Source organism: Taudactylus pleione, unplaced genomic scaffold (assembly GCF_031769625.1).
Source record: "Taudactylus pleione unplaced genomic scaffold, aTauple2 ptg000015l, whole genome shotgun sequence".
Classification (NCBI taxonomy): Eukaryota; Metazoa; Chordata; class Amphibia; order Anura; family Myobatrachidae; genus Taudactylus; species Taudactylus pleione.
Genome location: NW_028284417.1, coordinates 16,415,872 through 16,443,764, shown reverse-complemented (window position 1 = coordinate 16,443,764; position 27,893 = coordinate 16,415,872). Strand labels below are relative to the sequence as shown.

At 45.6% G+C, this 27,893-nt stretch overlaps 1 protein-coding gene across 2 annotated transcripts in view; it reads left to right on the top strand.

The window, feature by feature from the left end:
- Positions 1-27,893, top strand: part of ME1 (malic enzyme 1) — a 420,748-nt gene that overhangs the window by 193,779 nt on the left and 199,076 nt on the right. For both annotated transcript variants that reach the window (XM_088471866.1, XM_088471856.1), the window contains exon 6: positions 18,664-18,767. In XM_088471866.1, coding sequence (XP_088327992.1) covers positions 18,664-18,767 — 104 coding nt within the window. The remainder of the gene's footprint in view (positions 1-18,663; positions 18,768-27,893) is intronic.

Below are 27,893 nucleotides of genomic sequence, written 5' to 3'. Positions count from 1 at the left end.
ATCTGTCATGTTATGTGCACGTTCAACACCTCAGTCATCTTAAATAATAGGTCCCCAATATTACTCTCCGTCATACGTAAAAAGTCCATGTGACTTCTAAAAAAATTTTTTATATAGGCATGCAAATATTTTGTTCATGCTTGACACTTATCAATCCATACTTGCATACTTTTTTAAGTTTGAGGACAAGCAGGTGAGCTGTGATGAGGGGTGGGGCCTGACTTTTCACGTCATTGAGCCCTGCCCCTCACTGCAAATTGCCACGAACAGCGCATAATTAAATTGGGCGGGGCCAATGAAGCAATTCTTGAGGAAGTGCGTCATTAAGCCCCACCCCCTACTCGGAGACCCTCAATCTCAGTGGAAATTCTCCCCAATCTGCCCACTTTACTAGGAAGTGGGCAAGAATACTGGAGAAGTGCCAACTCTACTGGGGGGTGCAGGGGGTTACCCTAAAAATCAGGAGCCTCCTGCAACTTCCAGGAGAGTAGCCATGTATGTATCAAGCTGGATCTGTTGTTTGATATAGATTCTTACTTAAGTATTCAAATTACAGATGTGTCCTTTTACAGTGCAGTTAAAGTCGCAACAAATATCCCCTCTTGGCACGCCAGGACCTGTGTGACTGAGCGTCTTTTTTGCTCAAACTGTGCATCTTATTCACAGGATTAAAACAACTAGAAGAGACAGAACTACATTGCTAGCTACACTGACCACTAGGGCTTGCAGCATTTGTACATCTTAATGCAAATGAGTTTAAGGGGTCTATTCATGTATATGTGCGATGGTGAATTGTTACTTATCACTATAGATCGCATCAGTTCTATGCGATCTATAGATTAGATAAGTAGCAATTCATGTACACTTGGGAAGCAGTTGGGAAGCAGACGGACGAAACTAGGATTTTGGTACTTACCGATAAATCCCTTTCTCCGATTCCACAGGGGACACTGGAGCCTCAGTACAATGGGGTATAGGAGTGGGTTAACCGGGAGCTGGCACCTTTAAATAAAATACTAATGGTAGCTAGCTCCTCCGCCTCTATACCCCGCCCAGGTCAGTCTAAAAACAACTGTGCCCGAGGGGAGCTGGAAAGTAAGGAGAAGGAGACAGAAAAGCTATATTAGTCACATACAAATAAGTAAACAAATATATACAGGAAAAAACAACAGTCCAATCAGACAACCTAAACGCAAACAAGCGTCTGAACCTGTAAAACAGTAACAATGCAGGTAGAACAGTGCAGGGTGGGCGTCCAGTGTCCCCTGTGGAATCGGAGAAAGGGATTTATCGGTAAGTACCAAAATCCTAGTTTCTCCTTCATCCACCAGGGGACACTGGAGCCTCAGTACAATGGGGACGTCCCAGAGCTTACATCCCGGGTGGGAAAGCGCTGAGACCCCTGCAACACTGCACGGCCAAACTCTGAAGCAGAGGCCGCAAAAGTATCAAAACGATAGAATCTTAGGAAGGTATGCTTGCCTGACCAAGTAGCTGCTCTACAAAGCTTGTTTAAGGAAACCCCACGAACAGCCGCCCATGAAGGCCCTACCGAGTGCATTGAATGTGCCGTAATTGGACCTGGTGGTTGTTTGGAAGCCACCACGTAAGCCTGTCTGATAGTCAGGTGAATCCATCTAGAAATGGTTTGTTTGGAAGCTGGCCAACCTGGACGGGCCAAATCAAACCGAATAAACAAAACATTGGATTTCCGGAGGGAGGCAGTTCTGTCTACGTAAATCCTGAGCGCTCTGACTACATCCAAGGATTTTGAATTTGAAGAGTCATCCTTAAACACCGGGACAATGATTGGCTGGTTTATATGAAAAGCCATCACCACCTTGGGGAGAAAGGACTTTGAGCACGCAGCTCCGCCCTATCTTCGTGGAAAATGAGGTAAGGAGGGCGACATGATAAAGCACTGTGTTCTGACACACGCCTTGCCGAAGCGAGTGCCAGCAGCAGAACCACCTTCCAGGTTAAGTACTTTATCTCCACCCTCTGCGATGGTTCGAAAGTTTCAGACTGGAGGAAGGCCAACACCAAATGTAAATCCCATGGTGCCGTGGGAGGCACAAAAGGAGGCTGAAACCTGACAACTCCTTGGAGAAAAGTCTGAATATCCAGTAGCAAGGCCAATTTCCTCTGAAAGAAAATTGACAATGCAGATACCTGTACCTTTAAAGAACATTTAAAGAACCAAGACGAAGACTGCTGTTAGACCAGCCTGAAGGAAAATAAGGAGATGTGATACCTTAAAGACTGACGGAGGAGAATTATGTCTCTCGCACCAAGCAACATATGTTTTCCATATGCTGTAATAATGTTGAGAAGTGACTTCTTTCCTAGCCCGAATCATAGTGGGAATCACACTAGATGGAATACCCTTTATCCTGAGGACAGCCCTTTCAGTAGCCAGGCTGCATGGAAGGAAAACCCGATCATCTGTAAGGTAAGTATGAACTAACCTAACTATACCCCCTAACCCTCCTTTAGGGTGCCTAACCCTAACCTCCCCCCCTGTGCCTAACCCTAGTCCCCCCACTAAGTTCCTAAACCTAACCCCCCCTTTCCCCGCTGCCTAAACCTAAGTCCCCTGGGGGAGTGCCTAACCCTAACCTTCCCCCGGGGGTGCCTAACCCTAACCTTCCCCCGGGGGTGCCTAACCCTCCCTGCCTCTAGCCTAACCCTTACCTCCTGGGGGGTGCCTGACCCTAAGTTCCCCCCGGGAATCCTAAACCTAACCCTCCCCCCCCGCGGCTGTCCGCGCCCGTCGCCCGGCATCCCTACGACCAGGATGCAGGGCGCCAGGACACCTGCCGGATCATCTTAATAATAATAGCGCGGGGGTGTGAGCCATGGAGGCTGCGGGGGCACCAGGCAGCCAGCAGTGTGAAGTGACCTGGCATATGTATACACAGCGCGGCAGCGGGGGTGGGGGCCGGCTGTGGAGGTAGCGGGTGCAGCGGTGTGAATGCCAGGTCACCATACTAATGACGACGATGGTAGGGGCACACATCAGCAGCGGGCAGCGCAGAGGAGGTGGTCCGGCATATGCATATGTCGGGTCACCTTAGTATACTGTAGCTGGGTTGGGGCAGAGTGGCGACAGGGGGGGTGGGGCCTGACAATTTGCATTATTAAGCCCTGCCCCCTCACGGTAAAGTGTCGTGAATGGCTCAAAATTTTAATAGGGGCGGGACCAAATAATGCAATTCATGAAGAATTGCATCATTAAGCCCCGCCCCTACATCGAGACCCGCGATCGCCGCAGAAATGCTCCCCATTCTGTCCACTTCAGTAGGAAGTGGGCAGAAATGCGGGAGAAATGCCTACCCTACCGGGGCTGCGGGGGGTTACCCGAAAAATCAGGAGCCTCCAGCGAATTCCGGGAGTGTAGGCATATATGACATTACTATAGTGGCAGATGAGTTAGTGACAGAGCGAGGGGGCACAGGGCAGAGCAGGGCAGCAAGGAGGTGACCCAGCATATGCACAGGGCTCCTCTGATTGGTTGCTGCAGCGGGGAGAGCAGGGAGAAGGCAGGGAGACAGCTATGGCATCCTGATTTGGAGAACCATTTTTTAGAAGCGAAACGGAAAGCTGAGCTTTCTGTGCTTCTGTGAATGGCTCTCCCCATACTAGTGTATGGGGAAGCAACGTCTATACTAATCAGGGGGCACCGCTAGAGAAATATGAGGTTTCTCCACGGTAACCCCTATGAATAAGGAGAAGCAGTGAAAAGCCCTTTTATCACTGAAAAAAGGCTTTTCAATGCTACACATGACTAGACCCCTAAATCTGTGTAAAAAGGACACTGATATGAGTAGCCGTGGCTTTTCCTCATGCCAAGTTCCATTGTGCTTCATGTGCTTCTTTGTACATGCATTATACCAATTCCTGTGCGAGTAAAGTTACAGCCTAGTGCCTCTTGTACAATGCGAGAGTTTTTTCACAGCATCTGCAATGCGACTAAAATGCTAAATTTAAAGAAAAATATGATATGCTCCTCATCTCGGAGCATCTCAGTCTCGCGCCATATGGCGTAAAGAAACTCAGTGTATGAGGACACATCTGTTTTGCTAAAGTAGATAAGTATTACTACTTTTTTTTCTCTATTGTGCTATGCTATAATCCATGCTAAGCACTATAACAATGTCAGAGGGCACAACATACAATGAAATAATTTATATAAGTGGAAAATGTGTTCCTCAGACACACCTAGGCATACATTTGCAGAGAGTTTATAAACTTACAAAGGAAGATGGTGACTTCTGCGATGTAAAATGTATAATATTCTTAAAGTAGTTAGACAGGTCAAAGGTGATCCTTGGTGAGTGTGCACTATTCTGATGAATGCACCTGAGTCAGGGGTTTTGTTTTGCAATGGGTCATATTTTTCACAACAAATAGACAAACTTTTCTTGTCTCAGACATTGTGGTCAGTGGTCTATTCTTTAAAGCAGAGCCAGCCCTAACCAATTTGGTGCCCTAGGCAAGATTTTGGATGGTGCCCCCTAGCAGATAATCCCACCACACTACACTCTAAAGACACTCTCCCCCACCTCTTCATACATGATACTCAGTTTTCACTTACCTCTTAGGAGTTTCTTCCTTTTCTCTTCTTTCTTTCTTTCGGAGTCTGGCAGTGGACATAAAATTGTGATTCATTTGCCATTTTTACATATTATATATATATATCTCCATGTGTACACACACATACACACATATATACAGCACACACACTGATCCAGTTGCAGCCCACCTCACAGCACCACATACTACCCCTTCACTGCCCACCTCACAGAACAGCACCCCTCTCAACACAGCAGCCCTGGCCTCATCCAGCACCCCTTTCCTAGCACAGCATCCCTGGCCTCATCCAGCACCCCTTTCCCAGCACAGCAGTCCTGGCCTCATCCAGCACCCCTTTCCCAGCACAGCAGCCCTGGCCTCATCCAGCACCCCCTTTCCCAGCACAGCAGCCCTGGCCTCATCCAGCACCCCCTTTCCCGGCACAGCAGCCCTGGCCTCATCCAGCACCCCCTTTCCCAGCACAGCAGTCCTGGCCTCATCCAGCACCCCTTTCCCGGCACAGCAGCCCTGGCCTGATCCAGCACCCCTTTCCCAGCACAGCAGCCCTGGCCTGATCCAGCACCCCTTTCCCAGCACAGCAGCCCTGGCCTCATCCAGCACCACCTTTCCCAGCAGAGCATCTCTGGCATCATCCAGCACCCCTTTCCCAGCACAGCAGTCCTGCCCTCATCAAGCACCCCTTTCCCAGCACAGCAGTCCTGGCCTCATCCAGCACCCCCTTTCCCGGCACAGCAGCCCTGGCCTGATCCAGCGCCCCCTTTCCCGGCACAGCATCCCTGGCCACATCCAGCGCCCTCTTTCCCGGCACAGCAGTCCTGGCCTCATCCAAACTAGCGCAAACTAGCCGCTACGATCAGAAATTTCTCTCTCCTTGAGCACAGCCAAGTCGGTAGTTTGAGTGACATATTGAGGCGTTTGTGGGTGGTAACAGGGGAAGGTGCTTTAAAACGGGGGAGTGGAGATCCGAACGCAGGCGTGCCTAATTATGCGAACTGCATTTTATGGGAGTGCATACGGTTTATGGGAGTGCATAATTAACAAAGTAGCGTCATGGCACATGTGACATGGGCGGATTTTACACTGACATGATCGTAGAGCTTAAGAGAGGGTATGGTCAACTGGTCAACCTTAAGCTCTACGACCAGTTCCGATGGTTCCCGATGGTCTCGATTAATCCTTATATGCCCGGAGATGACGTGTAATGCGTACGAGAGGGGGGGCGTATTTTTTTGTCTTCCGGCCGCTTCCTGTCCTTGGTCGGCCAGCTACCGATCCAAACTTAGGGACGCAACTTGCGAGGGAATCATTTGCATATCTGGCCCCTTTTCCCGTACGACCGAGCGGCCGCTTCGACCGACTCTGAATGAGGTCCAGAGTGTCACAGTAAGCGGCATATAATACAGAGTGTCGCAGTGAGCGGCATATAATATAGAGTGTCGCAGTGAGCACCATATAATGCAGAGAGTGTAACAGTAAGCTGCATACAATACAGAGTGTCACAGTGAGCGGCATATAATGCAGAGAGTGTTGCAGTGAGCGGCATTTAATATAGAAAGTGTCGCAGTGAGAGCCATATAATGCAGAGAGTGTCACAGTGAGCGGCATATAATATAGAGTGTCACAATGAGCAGCATATGATATAGAGTGTGTCGTAGTGAGAGTCATATAATGCAGAGAGTGTTGCAGTGAGCGGCATATAACATAGAGTGTGTCACAGTGAGCGCCATATAATGGAGAGTGTTGCAGTGAGCGGCATATAATATAGAGAGTGTCGCAGTGAGCACCATATAATGCACAGAGACCCGCAGTGAGAGCCATATAATGCAGAGAGTGTTGCAGTGAGCGGCATAAAATATATAGAGAGTGTCGCAGTGAGAGCCATATAATGCAGAGAGTGTCACAGTGAGCGGCGTATAATATAGAAAGTGTCGCAGTGAGAGCCATGTAATGCAGAGAGTGTCCCAGTGAGCGGCATATAATATAGAGTGTCACAGTGAGAGTCATATAATGCAGAGAGTGTCACAGTGAGCGGCATATAATATAGAGTGTCACAGTGAGCGCCATATAATGCACAGAGGCCCGCAGTGAGAGCCATATAATGCAGAGTGTCGCAGTGAGAGCCATATAATATAGAAAGTGTCGCAGTGAGAGCCATATAATAGAGTGTCGCAGTGAGAGCCATATAATATAGAGAGTCGGAGTGAACGCCAAATAATGCACAGAGACCCGCAGTGAGCGCCATATAATGCAGAGAGTGTCGCAGTGAGAGCCATATAATGCAGAGTGTCGCAGTGAGAGACATATAATATAGAGAGTTTTGCAGTGAGAGCCATATAATAGAGACTGTCGCAGTGAGAGCCATGTAATATAGAGAGTCGCAGTGAGCGCCATATATTATAGAGAGTCGCAGTGAGCACCATATATTATAGAGTGTCGCAGTGAGAGTCATATAATATAGAGAGTGTCGCACTGAGCGCTAATATAATATAGAGAGTGTCGCAGTGAGAGCCATATAATATAGAGTCGCAGTGAGCGCCATATAATGCACAGAGACCCGCAGTGAGTGCCATATAATATAGAGAGTCGCAGTGAGCGCCATATAATGCACAGAGACCCGCAGTGAGCGCCATATAATATAGAGAGTCGCAGTGAGCGCCATATAATGCACAGAGACCTGCATTGAGTGTGATATAATATATAGATAGTCGCAGTGAGCGCCATATAATGCACAGAGACCCGCAGTGAGCGCCATATAATATAGAGAGTCGCAGTGAGTGCCATATAATGCACAGAGACCCGCAGTGAGTGCCATAGAATGCATAGAGACCCGCAGTGAGTGCCATATAATGCACAGAGACCCGCAGTGAGTGCCATATAATGCAGAGAACATCACTGACCCTTATATAATTTATAGCACAGATAATATGAACAAACCCCTCACATGCACATAGCATTAATACAGCCCCCACCCCCCCACACTACATTAATACCCCCCACTCACACACTACTACATTAATACTCCCCCCACTCACACACACTACATTAATACACCCCCCACACTCACACACACTACATTAATACACCCTAACTGTACTAACACACTACTACTACATTAATACACCCCCACCACAGACAGTAAAACACACTCCAACCTCCCTCCCCCAGAAAACAAAAAACAATACACCTCTCCCCATTGCATGCAGATACCACCCCCTAGACTGGCACTTACCTGTCCTGGAAGAGGATGTGTGGTCCCTGCTGGGGCTGGTTTCCATGGCACATGATGACAGTCTAGAGATGGCTAGTGAGTGAGTGTCTCAACACACTGACTCGAATCATTCAGATGAGTGAATGATTCGAGTCACTCAGTGTTTGGTGAGTCGAGACACACACCTCCCCTAGCCTCTCTGTCAGTGGGAGCTAGTGAATGGCAGCTCCGCCCCCTACACTGCTGATCCGACCTTATCATACTTCTGTGCACTGAGTCAGATCAGCAGTGTAGGGGGCGGAGCTGTCAGCGACTCACTCTGAGTCGTGCAGCTACTGCCAGGGCTCAGGGCAGTGCACTGACTCTCCTGAGTCAGTGCAGAGGCTTGAGCTGGCCTGGGGGGACGGAGCTGTCAGCGACTCACTGAGTCGCACAGCTACAGCCAGGGCTCAGGGGAGTTCACTGACTCAAGAGAGTCAGTGAGAGCCCTGAGCTGTAGTGCTGGGCTGCGCGGGGACGGAGCTGTCAGCGACTCACTCTGAGTCGCTGGCTCCCCTGCTGGCTCCAGCACTTGCTCTATCTAAAGAGCCGTGTCTCGAGACACTTCACTGAGTTGAGCCATGAGGTGAATCGATCTGCCCATCCCTATGACAGTCACAGGAGAGGAGAGGCTGTGACAGAGAGGGCTAGACTGCAGGAAGGGGCGGGGACCCGGGGTTATAGAGGGCGGAGTCTCAGGTAGGGAAAGGACTGCAGCAATGTGAAACAGATGAAGAGGAGGAGGCGGGGACTCTGGGGGCGGGGCTGGGTCTCAGGCAGTCAGTCTAGTGACAGGCTGGTCATACAGTGATGGTAAGAGAAGTCCCCCCTCCTCCTCCTTCCTCGGTACGGCCCCCTGCCAGCCACAGGCAGCGCAGAGAGAGTACTGTAATAATGAGTCAGTGTGACTCATTATTAGTACTGCTGGGCTGCCGAGCGGCGGGATGCCCCTAAGGCATTGCAAATGCCCTAGGCATTTGCCTGCTATGCCTATGCCTAGGGCTGGCTCTGCTTTAAAGAGACACTTTTTACTACATTTCATACTAGCTGGGAACCCAGTGTTGCCCGAGTTGAAGACTGGACCCTGCAGCCTTCATTTTATTACATTGTCCTTGCCTATAACCTGGATAACTATACAAATTAGGAGTAAAGGACAGTGCAGGCAGGAATATTCTCATACAGCTTGGAATGGGGTATATCAGGAGCAGACTGACTTACAGAACGAATATCAGTATAGCTTCCAAAATCACATGAGTTTCAGAAATCACTGCAGAACAGAGGGGGTGATCCAGAGGACGGATATGCTATAGCAGCTGCTAACATGTCTCCTACATGTTTCGTTACAGATGTTGCTCGCAGTGAGGATTTATTCACTAAGTTATTGACAGGCAGGGACCATTTGTGGGTGTCAACGAGGAGGTGGTGACCCAAATGCAGGCATGTCGCGACCGTTCTTGGGGCGTCTCTGCCTGCGACTGCCTCCCGTACACAGACAAAATGGCTCCAGCATCTCAATTCCTGTAGCCATTCTGCACAACTGTAGGGTTACTGAAAAGGCTGATTATCAACTGATCTGCAACCAATGCTGCCTCTTTGTGCGCAGACGCTTGGATTTGTGAAGCTACCGGTCGGCGTCTCAATACAAATCCCTGCGGTGAAACATTTGCTTATATTTGTATTTGCTTATTTTTGCAGAACCCCTGTGTACAAATTTGCTGCAGCATTAGCATCCATCTCTGAATCAGGCCCAAAGCTTAGAGTATCAAACAAGTGCTGGGCAGAGGAATAAAGATAGATATGACCTCAGAGCAACGGGACATGTCCTGCAACTCCATGATTGGGTTTTGTGATCTTGTTGATGTACAGTACAAAGACATTTTACAACATTCAAAACAAGGTCGTTGTTGTTGTCTCCAGCAATTGACAGGTTAATACCTACAGTATGTTTAATGCTATGAAATATTACTACACAACGTGTCCCAAAATCCTGAAAAATGTATTTGCATCCAGCATTTCCATGTTGTGGCTTACATTCATACAGTACCAGGTCTAAGTGTTCCACATTTCCATTAGGTGAATGTTCACAGGGGTGCAAACTTCAGGTAGGGATCCAAATTCCCAGAACTTCGGGCTACTCCATATAATGCAATTTAGAAGGCACTCACCAGTATTTGTGTGTGATGTGTGAGTGTGTGTATTTATTTGTATTTATATTATATTGTACATTTGTAACATTATATATATATTATATATATATTCCATAGACAAAAAACCTTACGGTTTCACATGTCATATTAAGGCTGCTTAGACATGATCTGAAAATTCACAAAACCTATTGATTTTCTGCCACTCAAACTTTAAAAAACAATGAAATTACGATCAGTAAGGCTGACGCCTTAATGGACGTGTTCCTTGCGCAATACAGATATGGTATGCCATCACACCCTGTGGTTAACTGCAGATTCAGCACTCTCACAGAATGAGGTTGCTGTCACTCACAAAATGGTGGAGCTGCTAATTCACAGAACTGTGTGCTCATTGGAATACACACATGGGATGTGTGCTGTTTTTTTTTTAATCACACAATGGTTCACATTCCACTAATAAGTACATTGATGCTTTATGTTGTACCAGGTTAAAAATAGCATCTGTGGTTGCCATTGTATTTTATTTTGTAATTACTGCACTTTCATTAACTTTGCAATGCACCAAATTGAATGAATATGCTCCTAAAAAAGTGAAGCATACTTTTATATAGCTCAATTTAAAAAAGCTGAAATTGACACCATTTGTCTAATTCAGTAGTTATTAATGGATATATTTGGTAATCTACAGTAAATAGCAATGATACTAGAAAAAACAACAACAGTTTTCCAACAACTCAGCAAAGATTTCCAACATTGTAATGTACAGTATAACACGGGATGTAGTTGGCATTCCTGCGCACAAAATGCTGGTGGTCAGCATCCCGGCACCGAAATCTCGATGGCTGCAATCACAACGGTAAGTATTTGGGTTCGGTTTAGGGTCAAGGGTTAGGCACTAGGGGGAGTGTTAGTGTTAGGCTGCGGGAGAGTTAGGGTCAGGCTGCGGGGGTTGGTTAGTGTTAGGCTACGGGAAGGTAGGGTTAGGGGTAGAATACTTACATGCATGCGTTGGGATTTCCACCATCGGGTTATGCTGCCGAGATTCTGACCACCGGCATTATCACCCCTGGGATCGTGTACCCAACCTGTATAACACATGTAATGCCTTGCAGATTAGAAAATACCGCTATTGTCACTAATCTAGTCAGCAACAGACCTGTTAGTCACATAAGCATCTTAAACATCCATCCACCCATAATATTTGTATCTACAACTCATTAGCATATCTTGGTTTAGCTGCATAACCATGTATTTTGTGTGCATTCACATTATCAATGTATAGGGTTATTACATGGGTTTATTGCTCAAAATAGTCTACATATTTGGAATATATTGTGAGGTACAAGTGTCCCTTTATTGACATGTGGATGATGCTGGCTGGATCTGGCCATAGAATGTATATTATATTTATAGAAAACTATGGGTCCCATGTATCATATTTCGCATAAAGAATGTGATAAACTCTGCAGCTCATTGCCAAATATAGCATTTCGTTTAACATATTTTCACTGGAAAGTATCAAAAGGAAAGAGGTCAAAGTAGCTTTGCGAAAACTGCTATTTAATGAGCAATCATTTTTGAGCTGCGATCTTTAGGCCGGATTCAGCAAAGGACGCAGTTGCTATCGCACTTCTAACATGGTAGCAGGTGCAATAGCACTAATATGGTAATGCAGGAGGAGGGTCACGCAAGCCGACCGCTGCAGATGCACAAAAGAGGCTGATGGAGATCCTGGCCTCATCAATCCCCCACAACGGCGGCGACACTCCTCCGTTTTGGGAAACGGAGGCTGTCACCACCCCCTCCCCACCCACGAAACAACAGCAGACTATCAATCAAGGGCCTGATTCAGAGCTGAACGCTCTTGACCATCGCGACCATCGGGCTTGCGACGGAGACCCTGCGGTAGGGTCTCGCTGCCGCAAGCCCATGAGTGATTTTGGCTCTATCAGAGCCAAAATCACTCCCACTGACATCACTAGTGATGTCGGTGGGGCCGGCTCCAGACGGTAGGCGTTCCCATGGGAACGCCTCCGTCTGGCAGGCACGCCCCCGGCACGCCCACCAAAGAGGGCGTGCTGTCAATCAACATCAACAGCACGCCCCCATTGGTGCGAGACCCCGAGCGACAGCTTGGCTGTCACAGTCCGGGTCTCGCGCATGCGCACGACGGAGCTCCCTCCGTCGTGCCCATGCGCAGTTGGGGAACATCGACCCGTTTGCGAGCGTCCTTTGCTCGCGAACGGGTCTGAATGACCCCCACAGTCTGTGGCCGAACTCTGTGCAACATTGCAGACTCGTACTGTACATGCGCAGTACGGATCCGGCACATACGAAGATTCACAACCATCCGGAATCTGCATGATTTCTTCTCCTGCATCCTCTGCTGAATTAGGCCCTTTATCAGGTGCGCTGAAAAAAAGAGAGAGCATGCACAATCAAGCAAACCACACCAGAAACATATTATTATTACTACAGATTTCCATTAATATAGGATTAGCATCATTCTTCCATTTAGCATATACAGTATCTACTATTTATTGAGGATCCATTTACTTACATAAGTAGAATAATTAAAAAATTCAATTGAAGTGACCTGTAATGAAGGTTCCTACACACTAGTAGGCCAAGGAAAAGGAGGAGCTGTACATGGGACGTCTTCTCATACAAGAGTGGACTCTCAGATCCCCTTCTTCTTATAAAATAGATGTTTCCACTTCATCTGAGGCCATACACGCCTACTCTCCCGGGATGGCTGGGAGGCTCCCGAAAATCGGGTGGTGCTCTCGGCCGCCCAAAAAAGTAGGCAAATTTTCCTGGCCGGCCTCGACCCCCTTGCACCCCCCGCATTGCCCCGGATCCCCCCCCTCCCGCATCCCATAAACACCCCCCGCAGCGGGGGGTTGATGATGCATATTTTTTGGATGATGAATATTATTATTATTTTTATATTGCAAGTAGTAGGTTTGGCAATCTTGTCTAAATGGATTTATTGCAATGATGTTTCACGAAAATGTCTTCCTTCACTGCTTAATACCATAGTTGCCTACAGTGGCGTAACTATAGAGGGGAGTGTTTGCTATGGGGCCTGGTGGCTTAGGAGGCCCGCCAGCCCAGCAAGTGTCCCCTGCACCCTCTGTAGCTGGTGCAACTGGGAACGTTGGTCTCTAAAGCGATCAGAGATTAAAGACACCTCTGATCGCTTCAGAGGCCAGCATTCCCAGTGATGCAGTGCGCTGGTGACTTGATGACGTCACCCGCATCTCCTGATGTGAGGAGCCTGTGCGCCGGCTGGATCTAGTTAGATCTAGTCAGCGGCAGGGACAGATATCGGAGCAAAACTGGAGTGGGGACTGCTGACAAGCGTGAAGACAAGTAAGTACTGAACAGCGGAGGGGGCACAGCATAAGGGACATTACCTGCGGCACAGCATAAGGGACATTACCTGCGGCACAGCATGTGAGGCATTACCAGGGGCTCAGCATAAGGGGCATGACCAGAGGCACAGCATAAGTGGCATTACAGGGGGCACTGTATAAGGGGCACTACTAGGAGCACTGTATAAGGAGCACTACTGGGGGCACTGTATAAGGGGCTTTAATACAGGGGGCATTGAATAAGGAGCTCTAATACAGGGAGCATTGCATAATGAGCACAACTACAGGGGCACTGTATAGGTAGTCCTATGGGGGCCTCAAGGAAATTTTGCTATGGGGCCCCCATACCTCTGGTTACGCCCCTGCTTGCCTACTTTTGAAAAAGCATCTCAGGGAGATTTGAAATCAGCACCTATGAGCATGCAGGAAAGTGGACGTGTACTGCGACACCTGTGAGACGTGTCATAAAATTGACAAATATCCAAATGTAAATGAGCCCAAAAGCAGTTAGTAAGATCTACATGTAGATGAAAACACACTGATACTGTTCAGAATATACATGTAACCATAGGGATCATTGTGCTGATCCTATTGAATGTATATACTGTATCTGTTTTTATTTTAATATAACAGCTTCATAGTGGGGGTAAGGTGCAATCAGGGAGATTGCTAGACTCTTCAGGGAGTCAGGGAGATTGTCACTATTTCAGGTTGTCTCGCTGACAATCAGAGAGAGTTGGCGAGTATGCTTAATACATCTGTCCGATACTACATTATCGCAATTATCATGTGAAAATTAATTTTACCGCATTTTTTAATCCTCTCCATAAAAAAGACATAACTTATATTTTCTTAAAAACAAATCATACATGTGCACATTCTATAAATGAAACTGCAGCCAACACATGAACAAAAAAAACAACATTTTATTGTGCTCATGTAGCCAGTACAGAAATATCCCACAGACCTGAGTGTTTTCTCCAGGGGGATGTTTTGTGAACACACAGTACGGATTATCTAATGTTATATGAGGTCATTCACCACAGATTCTGACCCATTTATTTCTCATGGTGTCTCGCAGACATATATACTTCTGATAATAAATAAAATATCATGTGAAAGCAAAAATTAAAGCCAAAATGGTGACTCACAAGAACAAGGGAACAAATCAAAGAAATAGTTTCCTTTCCCGTTTTATTTTAGCTTTCTATTAAATGTAGTGTTGAAAAATGATTATATTTTTGTATGTAGGCAGAGTATTGTAAATTAATTGCCTCTATTGTGTTGACGAGGAGATTTTCTTATACTGGCATGTAATACTGCACCCAGTTGTTTTACAACTTAATTGTATTATGACGGAAACAAAGAGTTAGTTTGCAAAAAAAACTAAACTAAACTTGGATGACATCTATTCACGGCAGATAAACTAAAGTATTTCTTACTAGCTTACAGTGTAAATGCAAATGCCGAATATACAAAATAAAATTGGGCCTGATTCAGAGTTGTATGATAATGCAAACACATATGCTAATCTTGCCGCTTAGCAACTGGTAAAATATGCTAATGCATCAGCCGGTAGATTTAGTATTGAGACGCCCACCGGAGCCCTCGCAGCTGCCCGTAACTGAGTACACAATCGCAGCACTGTAAGCAGATCCTGAAAATGTTGACTTTTCGAGTGAGTCTATGGTCACTCAGAATGGACGTGGTAACTGAGACGCTGGAATTTTGTTCTCTGCGTGCGCAATCACAGACGCTGGTTAGTACACAGCAAGGGATAGGCCTAGAAACGCCCGCGTTATGGCCGGAACTCCCCGTAACCACCCACAAAAAGGTCTCTTCCTGTGAATCAATTGAGAGTACATCCTCACCGCAAGCGTGATTACAATTCATGCGCATCAAAAGCACAATGCGACTGTGACACATGCACAAACCAATAATCTCTGTGCACCACATCTTCAGAAGACACTCAGGGCTCCATTCACATTAATGCCCTGTCACCAGGGTCAGAGTGTGAGCCGGGTAAATCCCCGGTGGGCCCCCCTGCTTCAGAGCTCTTCCCACTATCATCAGGGGTGGAGCCCCCCCTCTGTAAAAAGCCAGTTTTTTTGCACCCCCCTCCTCCTTCTCCTACCCTGTGACCAGTGTCATTTTTCTTTATTATTTTCACATCACTCCAGCATCATCTTGCTTTATTGTACCCTTCCACCACTTCCACCGATACAAGTTCCCCACCCCACCCCACCCCAATGGGAATATACACCTCCCTCCCCCACATGCAGAGTGCAGCGGAGCGTGTGTCAGATCAGCAAAATAGTGCTTGGAGAGGAACTAAGTACCCCTCCCCACACTTTGATTTCCAGCGCATGCGCTCCAGAATGCCATTCGCACGCCATTCTGTGGTGCTATGCCGACAGTGATGTCGGCAGTCACAGACCACTGCATCACTGCTGGTGGACTGGGAAGTCAGAAGAGATCCATTCTACAATTGTGCAGAACGGGTCTCCTCTTCTAAAGCCGGAGCACACAGTGGGTCGGTGTGGTCACATGTGATGCGACCTTGTCAACTGAAGCGCAGCTGGCTGCAGTTGCATCACATGTGACGACGCCAGTTCAATGGTTACTACACATTCCCACTACACTCCCTCCCTGCTAGAAAACATTAATACACTCCACTCCACTCCCTCCCTGCTAGAAAACATTAATACACTCCACTACACTCCCTCCCTGCTAGAAAACATTAATACACTCCACTACACTCCCTCCCTGCTAGAAAACATTAATACACTCCATTACGCACTACTCACTTCTAGAAAACATTAATACACTCCACTACACTCCCTCCCTGCTAGAAAACATTAATACACCCCATTACGCACTACTCACTTCTAGAAAACATTAATACACTCCATTACACACTACTCACTCCTAGAAAACATTAATACACTCCATTACACATTACTCACTCCTAGAAAACATTATTACACCCCATTACGCACTACTCACTCCTAGAAAACATTAATAAACCCCATTACACACTACTCACTCCTAAAAAACATTAATACACCCATTACACACTACTCACTCCTAGAAAACATTAATACACTCCATTACACACTACTCACTCCTAGAAAACATTATTACACCCCATTACACACTACTCCCTCCTAGAAAACATTAATACACCCCATTACACACTACTCACTCCTAGAAAACATTAATACACCCATTACACACTACTCACTCCTAGAAAACATTAATACACCCCATTACACACTACTCACTCCTAGAAAACATTAATACACCCATTACACACTACTCACTCCTAGAAAACATTAATACACTCCATTACACACTACTCCCTTCTAGAAAACATTATTACACTCCATTACACACTACTCACTCCTAGAAAACATTATTACACCCCATTACACACTACTCACTCCTAGAAAACATTAATACACTACTCACTTCTAGAAAACATTAATACACCCCATTACACACTACTCACTCCTAGAAAACGTTAATACACCCCATTACACACTACTCACTCCTAGAAAACATTAATACACCACATTACACACTACTCACTCCTAGAAAACATTAATACACTACTCACTTCTAGAAAACATTAATACACCCAATTACACACTACTCACTCCTAGAAAACATTAATATACCCCATTACACACTATTCACTCCTAGAAAACATTAATACACTACTCACTTCTAGAAAACATTAATACACCCAATTACACACTATTCACTCCTAGAAAACATTAATACACCCCATTACACACTACCCCCTCTCACAAAACAATAATTCATCCCCATTATACTACCCCTCTCCTATAAAACACCTCGTTACACACTTTCTAGAAAACATTAATACACCCCCATTACACATTACCCACCCCCCCACCTTAAAGAACATTAATAGATAACCACCCCCCCTTAGATATTTATATACCTCTCTGCTATGAGTTCCGGAGGAGAGGATCATCATCAGGGTGACTGACTGAGTGGGAGTGGAGAATGGGCGGGGACTTAGGGGAGGAGAGAGTTGGGAAGTCCTCACTGCAGCTCACTGGGTGGGGGAAGGACCAATCACCCACAATCAGAGCATAGTGGGGGCAGACTCTTTTATCTGCATAGCCATTCTGCCTGTGATCTATTATTATTATTATTATTATTAACGGTTTCTTATATAGCGCAGCATATTCCGTTGCGCTTTACAATTGTTAACATTAATAGAACAAAACTGGGTAATAACAGACAGATATATAGGTAGGAAGGCCCTGCTCGCAAGCTTACAATCTATAGGATCTCTTGCTGGATGACCCCCATCTGATCATCCATTTTATTTTTTAAAATTAGTATTGTAGACCCCATTCGGCCCAATGACGGAGAAAGGTTAAGTGAAACGTGCATGTGTTGTTAATGTTCCACGTACGCACATAATATTTTTACCCAGCTTAAATATCTTTTAACCTATCCTTAGTTCCCTTTGATCACACAGACTTTGCACTGCGCTTGCGAATCACTAACAACAACAGTATATAAAACTAACCTGATGTAGTTCATCCACTTAGATCAAAACTCAAAAAAGCTATTTATGGAGTAATGGAAGGATTTATGCAAAATCATAGCTCACTTTTATAAGCTTTTGTCATTATATATATATATATATATATATATATATATATATATATAAAACTCGATTTTATACAGGTTCATTAACCACATACACTAAGAACTACATGTGGAAGAATAATATAGTCATAGTTTTGATCGGAAGGGAGTAGACATTCTAATCACATCATAGAGCAGTGCCACAGGACTTGCCATACTGTACATCATGTAGGAGATGACCTTAGCAGAGCATTTCCATAACATCTGTAAATAAATGATAATACATAGGGCATCAATTATGTTTTTGGCAACTGTGTACATGAGAGCATCGCTACCAGAATACAAGCATAACATTATGACTGTGAGGTGATGACTATGCAAGTTAAGAACATGTGTATATTCCACAAAGATTTATTAATAACTCAATGGAATAAAACTATATTTCACTTTTATACTGTAGTATATCAGATGTTATGGCTTCACATAAGCAGAATAAAACAGATATCATAAAATACTGCCTAATAGTGAAAGGTCAAGCCTTAAGTTGGCGTATATGGAAGTTATATTAATCAGTAGGATCTGAACAGAACTATATAATACTATGAAATTATTTAACATACCTGTATCTTACAGAGTGGATCATTTTATCCATTTTTGTCTACAGGAATTACTAAAAGACCCGTTGTATATTGGATTAAGACACAAAAGAGTGAGGAGCAAACCTTACGATGACCTTCTAGAGGAATTCATGAAAGCTGTGACTGACAGGTAAGAAAACTATCCTACTAATACAGCTACCGTAGTGAGGAGAAACATGGCCATCAGGAGATCTTGTGGGCCCCAGAACCAGGGTGCGTGGACCAATGTGTGGGGCATGGCAATACCCTATTGTGAATTTTGGGCATGCCCTCTTAGAGGGTGTGGCCATGCCTCTCTGGCAGGCCAGGGTCCCCAGACTGGCTTAGACCTTGGTATTTTGTACCTGCCCTCTCACTCTGTGCCCCTGATTAGAACCTTGAGTCCATTTTTGCATCATAAACCTATTGAGGTAAGATCTACTATACTATATCATACTTCCCAACCACCCTAATTTCTGTAGATTTGAAGGCACTATCCAGTATTAATATGATTGGGACTTTAATACCGATTTGTGGGTGAAGTTTTAAGGTATTCACTTAGTGCAAGCACTGTGCCTCTAATGCGTGTGGTAATAAAATAGCATTTTTTTTTCTGCTAAAAAAAACAACTTGATGCATGGGCAAGCACACCGGTGGCATTGCTACGCTTACTATGAGATGGTCACGCCAGCATGCTGCAGCTACGCCACCAATCTCAAAATTCCCAGATATGTTGGGAGGTTTGCACATAATTTTATATGGCAGATAGAAATGCAGAATTTCACTATGTTGTTGGGATTTTCCGCAGACACTCGAGATTCTTTGTTTAATTGGGCCTAATTCAGGTGATAAAGGGGACCATTTATGAACGAGTTTTATCATACAGGAGTTTTAAAACACGTTGCTTATGATAATGGTGCTCTAGCCAATCAGCTCCTAACTCTCATCTGATTGAAGAATGACAGTTGGGAGCTGATTGTCTTAAGCACTATTTATTATACGCAGCGAGTTTTAAAGTTTGTTTCATATGATAAAACTAGTTGATAAATGGGCCCCTTAATATGATATATTTAGCTTTACAGAAGCAAACACAGGATTTCTACAGAGTGGTTTAAGAATGTTTGATTTTGAAACAAAGCGAAAAAGTAAAAAACTTGCAATAATGATTAGAATAATATATTTTTCAGTTGTTTAAATGCCCTGAGAAAGAAATGTACACCTGCACCATACTTACCGTGTGTCTATTACAAAAAAAAGCAATATCAAAAGCAAACAAATCTCTAATTCACAATGCGTATGCATCATAGTGCGCGTGCTTGAAGGCATCATTGCGATCACACTGCGTTTGCAGAAACCACGCAGACCCATCGCAGAGAGTGATTGACAGGAAGTAAGCATTTGGGGGTGTTGACAAAGGGGTGGTCAGCGAAATGCAGACATGCCAGTCCATCTGAACGCCATTACAGAGACATGCATAAATTAGCCACTGCGACGACATACGCAGTTTGTGTACTCACTGCGTGCAACAAGGTTAGCAATTTCCGAGTAAGGTCGGACCTGTTGTAATTGTGCATGAGGGGCCAATATTACTCGATGTTCCCGATGTATACACAGGATTGCAATGTATTACAGATGTGAGATAGCGGTAGTGGGCGTCTCTATGCTGGCTTTGGTTGTCTCTATAATCGCTTTGCGATTGCAGTCATTATCATATTTTCGCAACAGACTTGTGTGCACAATCGCAGCTGCGATCGCAATGCGACCCATAATGACTCAGGCCATCAGACCGCTTTTACGCACACAGTCTGGGACAAGACAGCGTACTGGAGTGCAGTGGGCAGAGCAGTAATACAACCATTTTTTCACTTTTTTAAATATTTTTTTCACTTTTTACTTTCATTTTTTTTTTGCTTGACAAATATCGAGTCACACTGTAAACACAGTGGGTGGAACCTGCGGAGTCAATGCAGCACCACTGTGACGGAAATTAATTAGACTAAGGGGACTGGACACAGCTTGCCACTTAGATGGACACAGCACAGTCCCTTAGAGATGGACACAGCCCCAGCAGCACAGCTCCTTAGAGATGGACACAGCCCTAGTAGCACAGCCCCTTAGATATGGACACACAGCAGCACAGCCCCTTAAAGATGGACACAGCCCCTTAGAGATGGACACATCCCCACTTGGACACCGCCGAGCAGAGTGCAGCACGCAGAAGCGTGACTGGACTGGAGTGAATGGACTTCAAACCCGCGAGAATCCGACACTTGGAGGATGATGTTCGGTCTCGAACTGATATCCGTGGCTGGCGGGAAACCCCGAGCCAGGACTCGGATGTGGCTCGGATTAAGAAGATCGAAGCGGTCTGGCTTCAAGGTAATCTGGACCGCTCATCTCTAATTATAATAAATAAGCATTACAATCATATATGCAGACTCCATTTCAGCAAATCAAAGGGAGAAAAGTTATGGTTCCCCAGTTGTAGAAAACAGTAAGTGCTGTCAAACATTGTTATGCGGGGTACACACTGGCCGACATATCGGCTGTTCAATTAAACGGGCAATATATTGTGTGTGCGTCTGCCAGTGTGTACAGATAATCACAGACAAATCACGTAGGCTGTGCAGCACAGCTGATGGGCAGTATATTTGCAGATATATCTGAACATTGTGCTGTGTGTATGGGCGGTCAGCCGACCACTCATACACTTGCTAAAGAGGCCGGGGATGACTGGCATCACAACCGGGTGGGCACATGTACTGTAAATGCCTGCCCAGTTGTGATGTCAATCACGACACATCGGGCCGACGATTGGTAATTGTGTATGCACTTACCAATCATCAGATAGGACGGCGGATCGGGCAGATGGGCGATCCGTCGTCCTAATGTGTACCCAGCTTCAGTCAAGGAATACTGGGACTATGGTTCCAAAATACACGGAGTGTCAAAACCTTGTTGCCTAGCTCTGTAATGTATGCAAACTTCTAACTTAGGGCCTGATCCGCCATGGAAGTCTGCATACGCACGCACCGGGCCGCTGCGAAAATATGCTAATGAATACAATCCGCATTCTGCCGCAGCACAAAATGTAGACGCCCAGCACTAGAAAATGCAACCCCCTTACCTTTACTCACATCCGCAATACCTCGCTAGACAGCATAAACATCGGGAACATCGAGAACCATCAAACCCATTAGCATAATAGTGGTTGACCTGACCTTACTCAGGATTTGGGCTGCTTCCTGTGTGCATCTAGAGCTCTGACTGTGTCTTCCATCGCAAGGGCTTAATTATGCACGTCCCTGTAATGGCGTTCGCACTGGAACGCCTGCGATTCAACTGACCACCCCCATCACCACCCACAAATGGCACTTTCTGTCAATCATACTGCGATGGGTCTGCGTACACACTGCAATCCCGATCTCTGTGGTTAGCGCGTGCACAGATCGCGAAAATTGGCGTGCGTCTTAGCACTTACGATCCTTGCTGCATCAGGCCCAGATTTCTGAACAGGTTGAATATAATCAGTAATACACAGGCTTTTATATATATTATATATATTTATATATACACTGTATATATATATATATATATATATATATATATATATATATATATATATATAAAACAAAAGGTGAGAACAAGCGCCTATATAGTGTAGTATTAAATAAAAAATGTAGCACACTCTCTCAGAAAATGGTATGCGTACTGTAATCACCCAGAACAATAAGCATTTGTTTATGAGTCCTTTATCAGGTGTCACCAGGTTGGTCCTCTTATGTACCCAAAATCCACTGGTTAAATGCTCCAGAACATAGGGATAAAAAGAGAGAACACGTCAATAACACTCATTTCAAGTAATTTCCAGTAATTTCCAGTCAATTAACCATCTCACAGCACCCAGTGCTAGACAGAAGCAGCATGCTGTACCATCTGCAGGTGGATCAAAACATTCGTATTGTGATAAAGTAACTGCTTTTACACAGACGCATACGAGATTGAGCGCTGTCTCAGTACCATACTGTAATATATATATATATATATATATATGTTTCAAGATGGTACTGAACAAGCGCTAAATCCAAGTGGATATCTGTGTGGGTCAAAGTCCTTAGATAGGTCAGTCTATTCAACTATAGTCCTGTTCTCACGGTGGCAGCTCAATGTTCTCCAATAAGACTGTTGTTGCAAGATCACAGATTTATGAAATAAAATGGGTGATAACAAGGCCTTATAGTATAGTAATTTTTATTGGATGCGGTACACTGCTTAATAATAGAATGAGTACCGTGTAAACCTGTTTATATAGGCATTTAGTTTATATTCTTTTCCTGGATCCACACCAGCAATTTCTCTACCACATGTAGTATGCAGATACTTAGCTCCAGCAATCATAACATAGCGGAAGAGACAAATACTCTCATAGTGCAGTATTTGAAACACATTTATTTGTACATATCACATGCACACACATAAAAATGGGTAATTACTTTACTCCTGACAAAGTCCTGCTATTATCGCCTAAGTGACGAAACGCGTTGAGGATGTGGTGACCCCTGTTATTTACAACCAGCTGATTGTAAACTTTCAGATAAGCCTTTTGAAATCTTGGCAATTGGTGGTCTTGATAAACGTCCTATCTGGGACCAAAACGTTGAACTTGTACTATGATATAAGAACTTAAAAGAACCTTTTTCTATGGAATGCAAGCCTGGTGAGTGCTCTCTTTTGTGGACTATAATTGTGGCAACTTGAAATGTTCTGGTTGACACTGGGATTTTGCACACCATCATATGAATATTGATGCAGTGTGTGCGGCTTTCCACTTTACTATATATACTGTGTATATATATATATTAAATAGACAAAAAACCTTACGGTTTCATATGTCCCATTAAGGCTGCTTAGACATGATCTGAAAATTCACAAAACCTATTGATTTTCTGCCACTCAAACTCCAAAAAGCAATGAAATTACGATCATTAAGGCTGACACCTTAATGGACGTGCTCCTTGCGCAATACAGATATGATATGCCATCACACCCTGTGGTTAACGGCAGATTTAGCACTCTCACAGAATGAGATTGCTGTCACTCACAAAATGGTGGAGCTGCTAATTCACAGAATTGTGTGCTCATTAGAATACACACATGCAGTCCTGGATGTGCGGCAGGCGCGCAAAAAAGCGTACTGGCCACCGCGCTCCAGGTGAAGATGCCGCAGAAGCCTTGGATGTGCGGCGGCCGCGCAAATGAGCTTACTGGCAGCCGCGCTCCAAGTGAAGACGCCGCAGAAGCCCTGGATCTGCGGCAGTCGTGCAAAAGAGCTTACTGGCCACCGCACTCCAGGTAAAAATTCCGCAGAAGCCGTGGATGTGCGGCGGCCACGCAAAAGAGCTTACTGGCCGCCACGCTCCAGGTGAAGACGCCGCAGAAGCCCTAGATGTGCGGCGGCGGCACAAAAGAGCTTACTGGCCGCCACGCTCCAGGTGAAGGTCCCGGTAAATAAAAGATTTATAAGACTGCGTCTGTGTGTTTTATTTGAATATTTCTTTTGCAGGGGTACTATAGGTGCCAGCAGGCCCTTAATACCCCGCCTGCTGGTACTTGTGGTTCCTGTAGTGCTATTGCAAAAGACACCTGGCGGGCACCAACCCGCCAAGGCTTCCACGTCTTCACTTAGTGGGCGACAGCCTGTGTCAGCTCTTTTGCATGGCCACTGCCCACTAGGACTTACGGTGTCTTTACCTGGCGGGCGCCAACCTGCCAGGGCTTCGGCGTTTTAGCCTCGGGCACCAACCCTCTAGGGCTTCCGCCTCTTCACCTAGTGGGCGGCAGCCTGTGTCAGCTCTTTTGCATGGCCGCCACCCACTAGGACTACCGGTGCCTTCGCTCGGTGGGCGCTAACCTGCCAGGGCTTCAGCATCTTTGCCTGGCGGGTGCCCACCCGCCAGGGCATCTGGCGCCTTCACCTAGTGGGCGGCAGCCTGTCAGCTCTTTTGCATGGCCGCCACCCACTAGAACTTCCGGTGTCCTCGCCCGGCGGGCGCCAACCCGCCAGGGTTTCGGCGTCTTCGTCTGGCGGGCCCACTAGGACTTCCGGTGTCTTCGCCCGGCGGGCGCCAACCCGCCAGGGCTTTGGCGTCCTCTCCTGCCGGGCGCCAAACTGCCAGGGCTTCAACGTGTTCACCTGGCGGGCGCCCACCCGCCAGGGCTTCTGGCGTCTTCACCTGGTGGGTGGCTGCCACCTCCCCAGGGCTTCTATGGTCCTCTGCAGGTGCCGCCGCCTCCAATGACCTCCCTCAGCTGTGTAAAAATACAATCCCTCCCTCACACCTGTAGTAACACATTATCCTCACTTACACCTGTAGTAACTTATTACCCTCCCTCACCTCTGTAGTAAACATTACCTCCGCTCACCCCTGTAGTAACAAATTCCTCCCGCACCTCTGCAGTAATACATAACCCCCGCTCACCCTGACGATATTAAAATGAACCTCTATATACCCCTGCCTGTACCTTCTAAAATCCTTCCTATAAACCTCTAAGGATGATGCTAATTTGCGTATGCAGTCATACAATAAATAGAGATTCCAGACTCAGAACATGTGGTTCCGAAGCACAAAGTATTATTCAAGTAAAAGTACAGTCAGTTACACGCTATGATCTGTGTTCAATTTAGCGCAAAGGAATTATACAGACCCAAGCACAGTATACATACGTAGCGCCTCTGGACCAGATCCTGGCCTTCAGAAAGAAAACCTCAGTCAATCAGCATTCAGCAAGAAGACTAAAGACCCAATGTTTGAGCACACATGTTTATACCCCCCCCCAGAATAGACAGGACAATAGAGAAGATTCTTGCTTATGCCATTGGTTCCCAGGGGAGAAGCATATGTTACAGTGCATTTAACAGGCTAGTTCAAATAGACTCGCCCAGCCTCTAACAACTGAGGGTCTTTTCCCTCCCGCCTCCCCATGCTGCATCCTAACAGTTGTTCATAAAATATACATTTTGTTGCTTGTAGTTTCTGCGGTCCATAAGTTGAGAATGCATGATGCGATCTCCACACCGATAGTACCGGAATTCTGTTGAAAGAGTACGCATCAGTTCGAAACCAAACACGGCTGTCTTAACATGTATAAAACTTTAGTTATCAAATATCTTTATTTCTCAGCATTTAAACTAACTGAACCAACTTAAATCATATACTTTAAAGCTTATTAACCCTTATGTGTGAATATGTAATGTGTGAGTATTCGGGGTTTGATATAAAGACGTATTAATGTGTGTATGAGGAAGGGTGCACTTAACTCTCACTAAGTGAACATCTTAGCAGTGTGACATGCTGAGCCAGATCGTTCCACATGCCCACTCTGTCAGCAGTCCCCCCCACCTGTCCCAGGCTTCAAAAGAAAAACTCTTTATTCTCCCAGTCTCTTGTGTGAAATGCAATAGCCCAGCTACAAGAGACAGACCTAAGATGACACTCTAGTCTTTGAAATTATGTAATTGCAGGAAGCCTGCTAATGTAGGTGTGTATTCGAGCCAGACCACCTGTAGTGAGAGCAGACACTGTCCAGGAAGCTTATCTACACAAGCTAGTTGTCACTTGGCCACTTGCTCTATTCAGCTAATGCAATTTTGGCATACTCTAAAGCCATTTCTGAAATATATCCTTTATAATACGTAAAGTCATGAAATAGGCTTCTGGTGAATCGCCGTAACTTATGGCGATGGTCACAGATGCATTCGCATGATGCTAATAGTATTATTGCCACATGTACTAAAGTGTGAGTTTATCTAAAATGGCGCTTAGGCAGCCATTTCGCAAAATGGCGTCTTGCAGCCAGTCGCAAGAAGGTGTCGCTGCGATTCAATTTTAAACTGATCTTGTCTCAGACAATAATCTAGTTTCAACAACCCCTTTAGTAACACAGGGGGTCATTCAGAGTCGGTCGCAAGCGCTGAGCGCTCGCATCCGACTCGATGTTGCCCCACTGGGCATGCGCACGACGGAGCTGGCTCCGTTGTGCGCATGTGCGAGACCCGGCTAGCGACGGACGCTCCGCCGCTAGGGGTCTCGCAGCAGACGGGGCGAGCTGTCGATGGTGAGTGACAGCTCGCCCCGTTTGGGAGGCGGGCAGGGAGCGTGCCTGCCCAAACGGAGGCGTTCCCGCCAAAAAGCTTGCCGTTTGGGGGCGGCCCCACAGCTTAGCAATCGACAAGGAGGCGGTCGTTCAGGATGCTAGCGGCCGTCCAGATTAAGTGCGACCGCTTGCAACTAACGACCGCCTCTGAATGAGGTCCACATTCACCTCCCTCGCCTGTGATGTAACACATTCCCTTCCTTCAACCAAAAGTAACACATTTGACATTCCACTCCCTCATCTGTATAGTAACACATTTTCCTCTCTCACCTGTGTAGTAACAAGTGTTGCAGTTTGAGTGAGGTCTGACCTGCCTTAATTGTGCGTGAGGCTCCGATGGTATTCGATAGTACCGATGTTTTTGCAGACTTGCAAGGTATTACGGATGTGAGTAAAGGAAAGTGGGTATCTTTATGTTGTGCTGTGGCTGCATTGCGAGCGCAGTCATTTGCATAATTTCGCAGGAGAACTGCGTAAGCGCTTGCTGCCACAATCGCATCAGCGATCCTTCCTGAATCAGGCCCTCTGTTCTGTCCTTTAGGGAAAGATTATATTAAAAAAGGCAATACAAAATGTGCCTTGCTTGCATCTCTGTGGGTCACTGATTGTATGATTGCCAGCTTAATAAAATTTACATTATTATAGAGTAAACAAACCTGACAACATGAAGATCTTATTTTCATTTTGAGCGTGATAGGGTAAATAATCGCTAAAGATGGGTTGAAATCTCATAGTATATTACTAGGGGAGCCTTCAATCAACAGTATACTATTTTAAGATCAGTTGAATAGGCGAGTGGATGAAGATGTTATGTAACAATTTACTGAATCTGAAAAAATACCTTTTTAATGGATGAAGGTGTTATGACCTAGGCACCATAGTAACAATGTTATTTTAAAGGTAAGTAGCATGTCTTAATCATACAGTAGTTCAAGAAAATGGCACTGGGTACAAACGATTCAGAGAGCAGTGCAATGGCAGACAGGAATTCAGCTTAATGAAATATAAAGATGCACAAACTCAAGCATTAGTCCAGGAACATTGCACTGCATGTAACTGATGAGAAGAGCAGCCTTTGGGTACAAAATAGGATGTCAGTTAAGGTGCATACACACTAGACGAT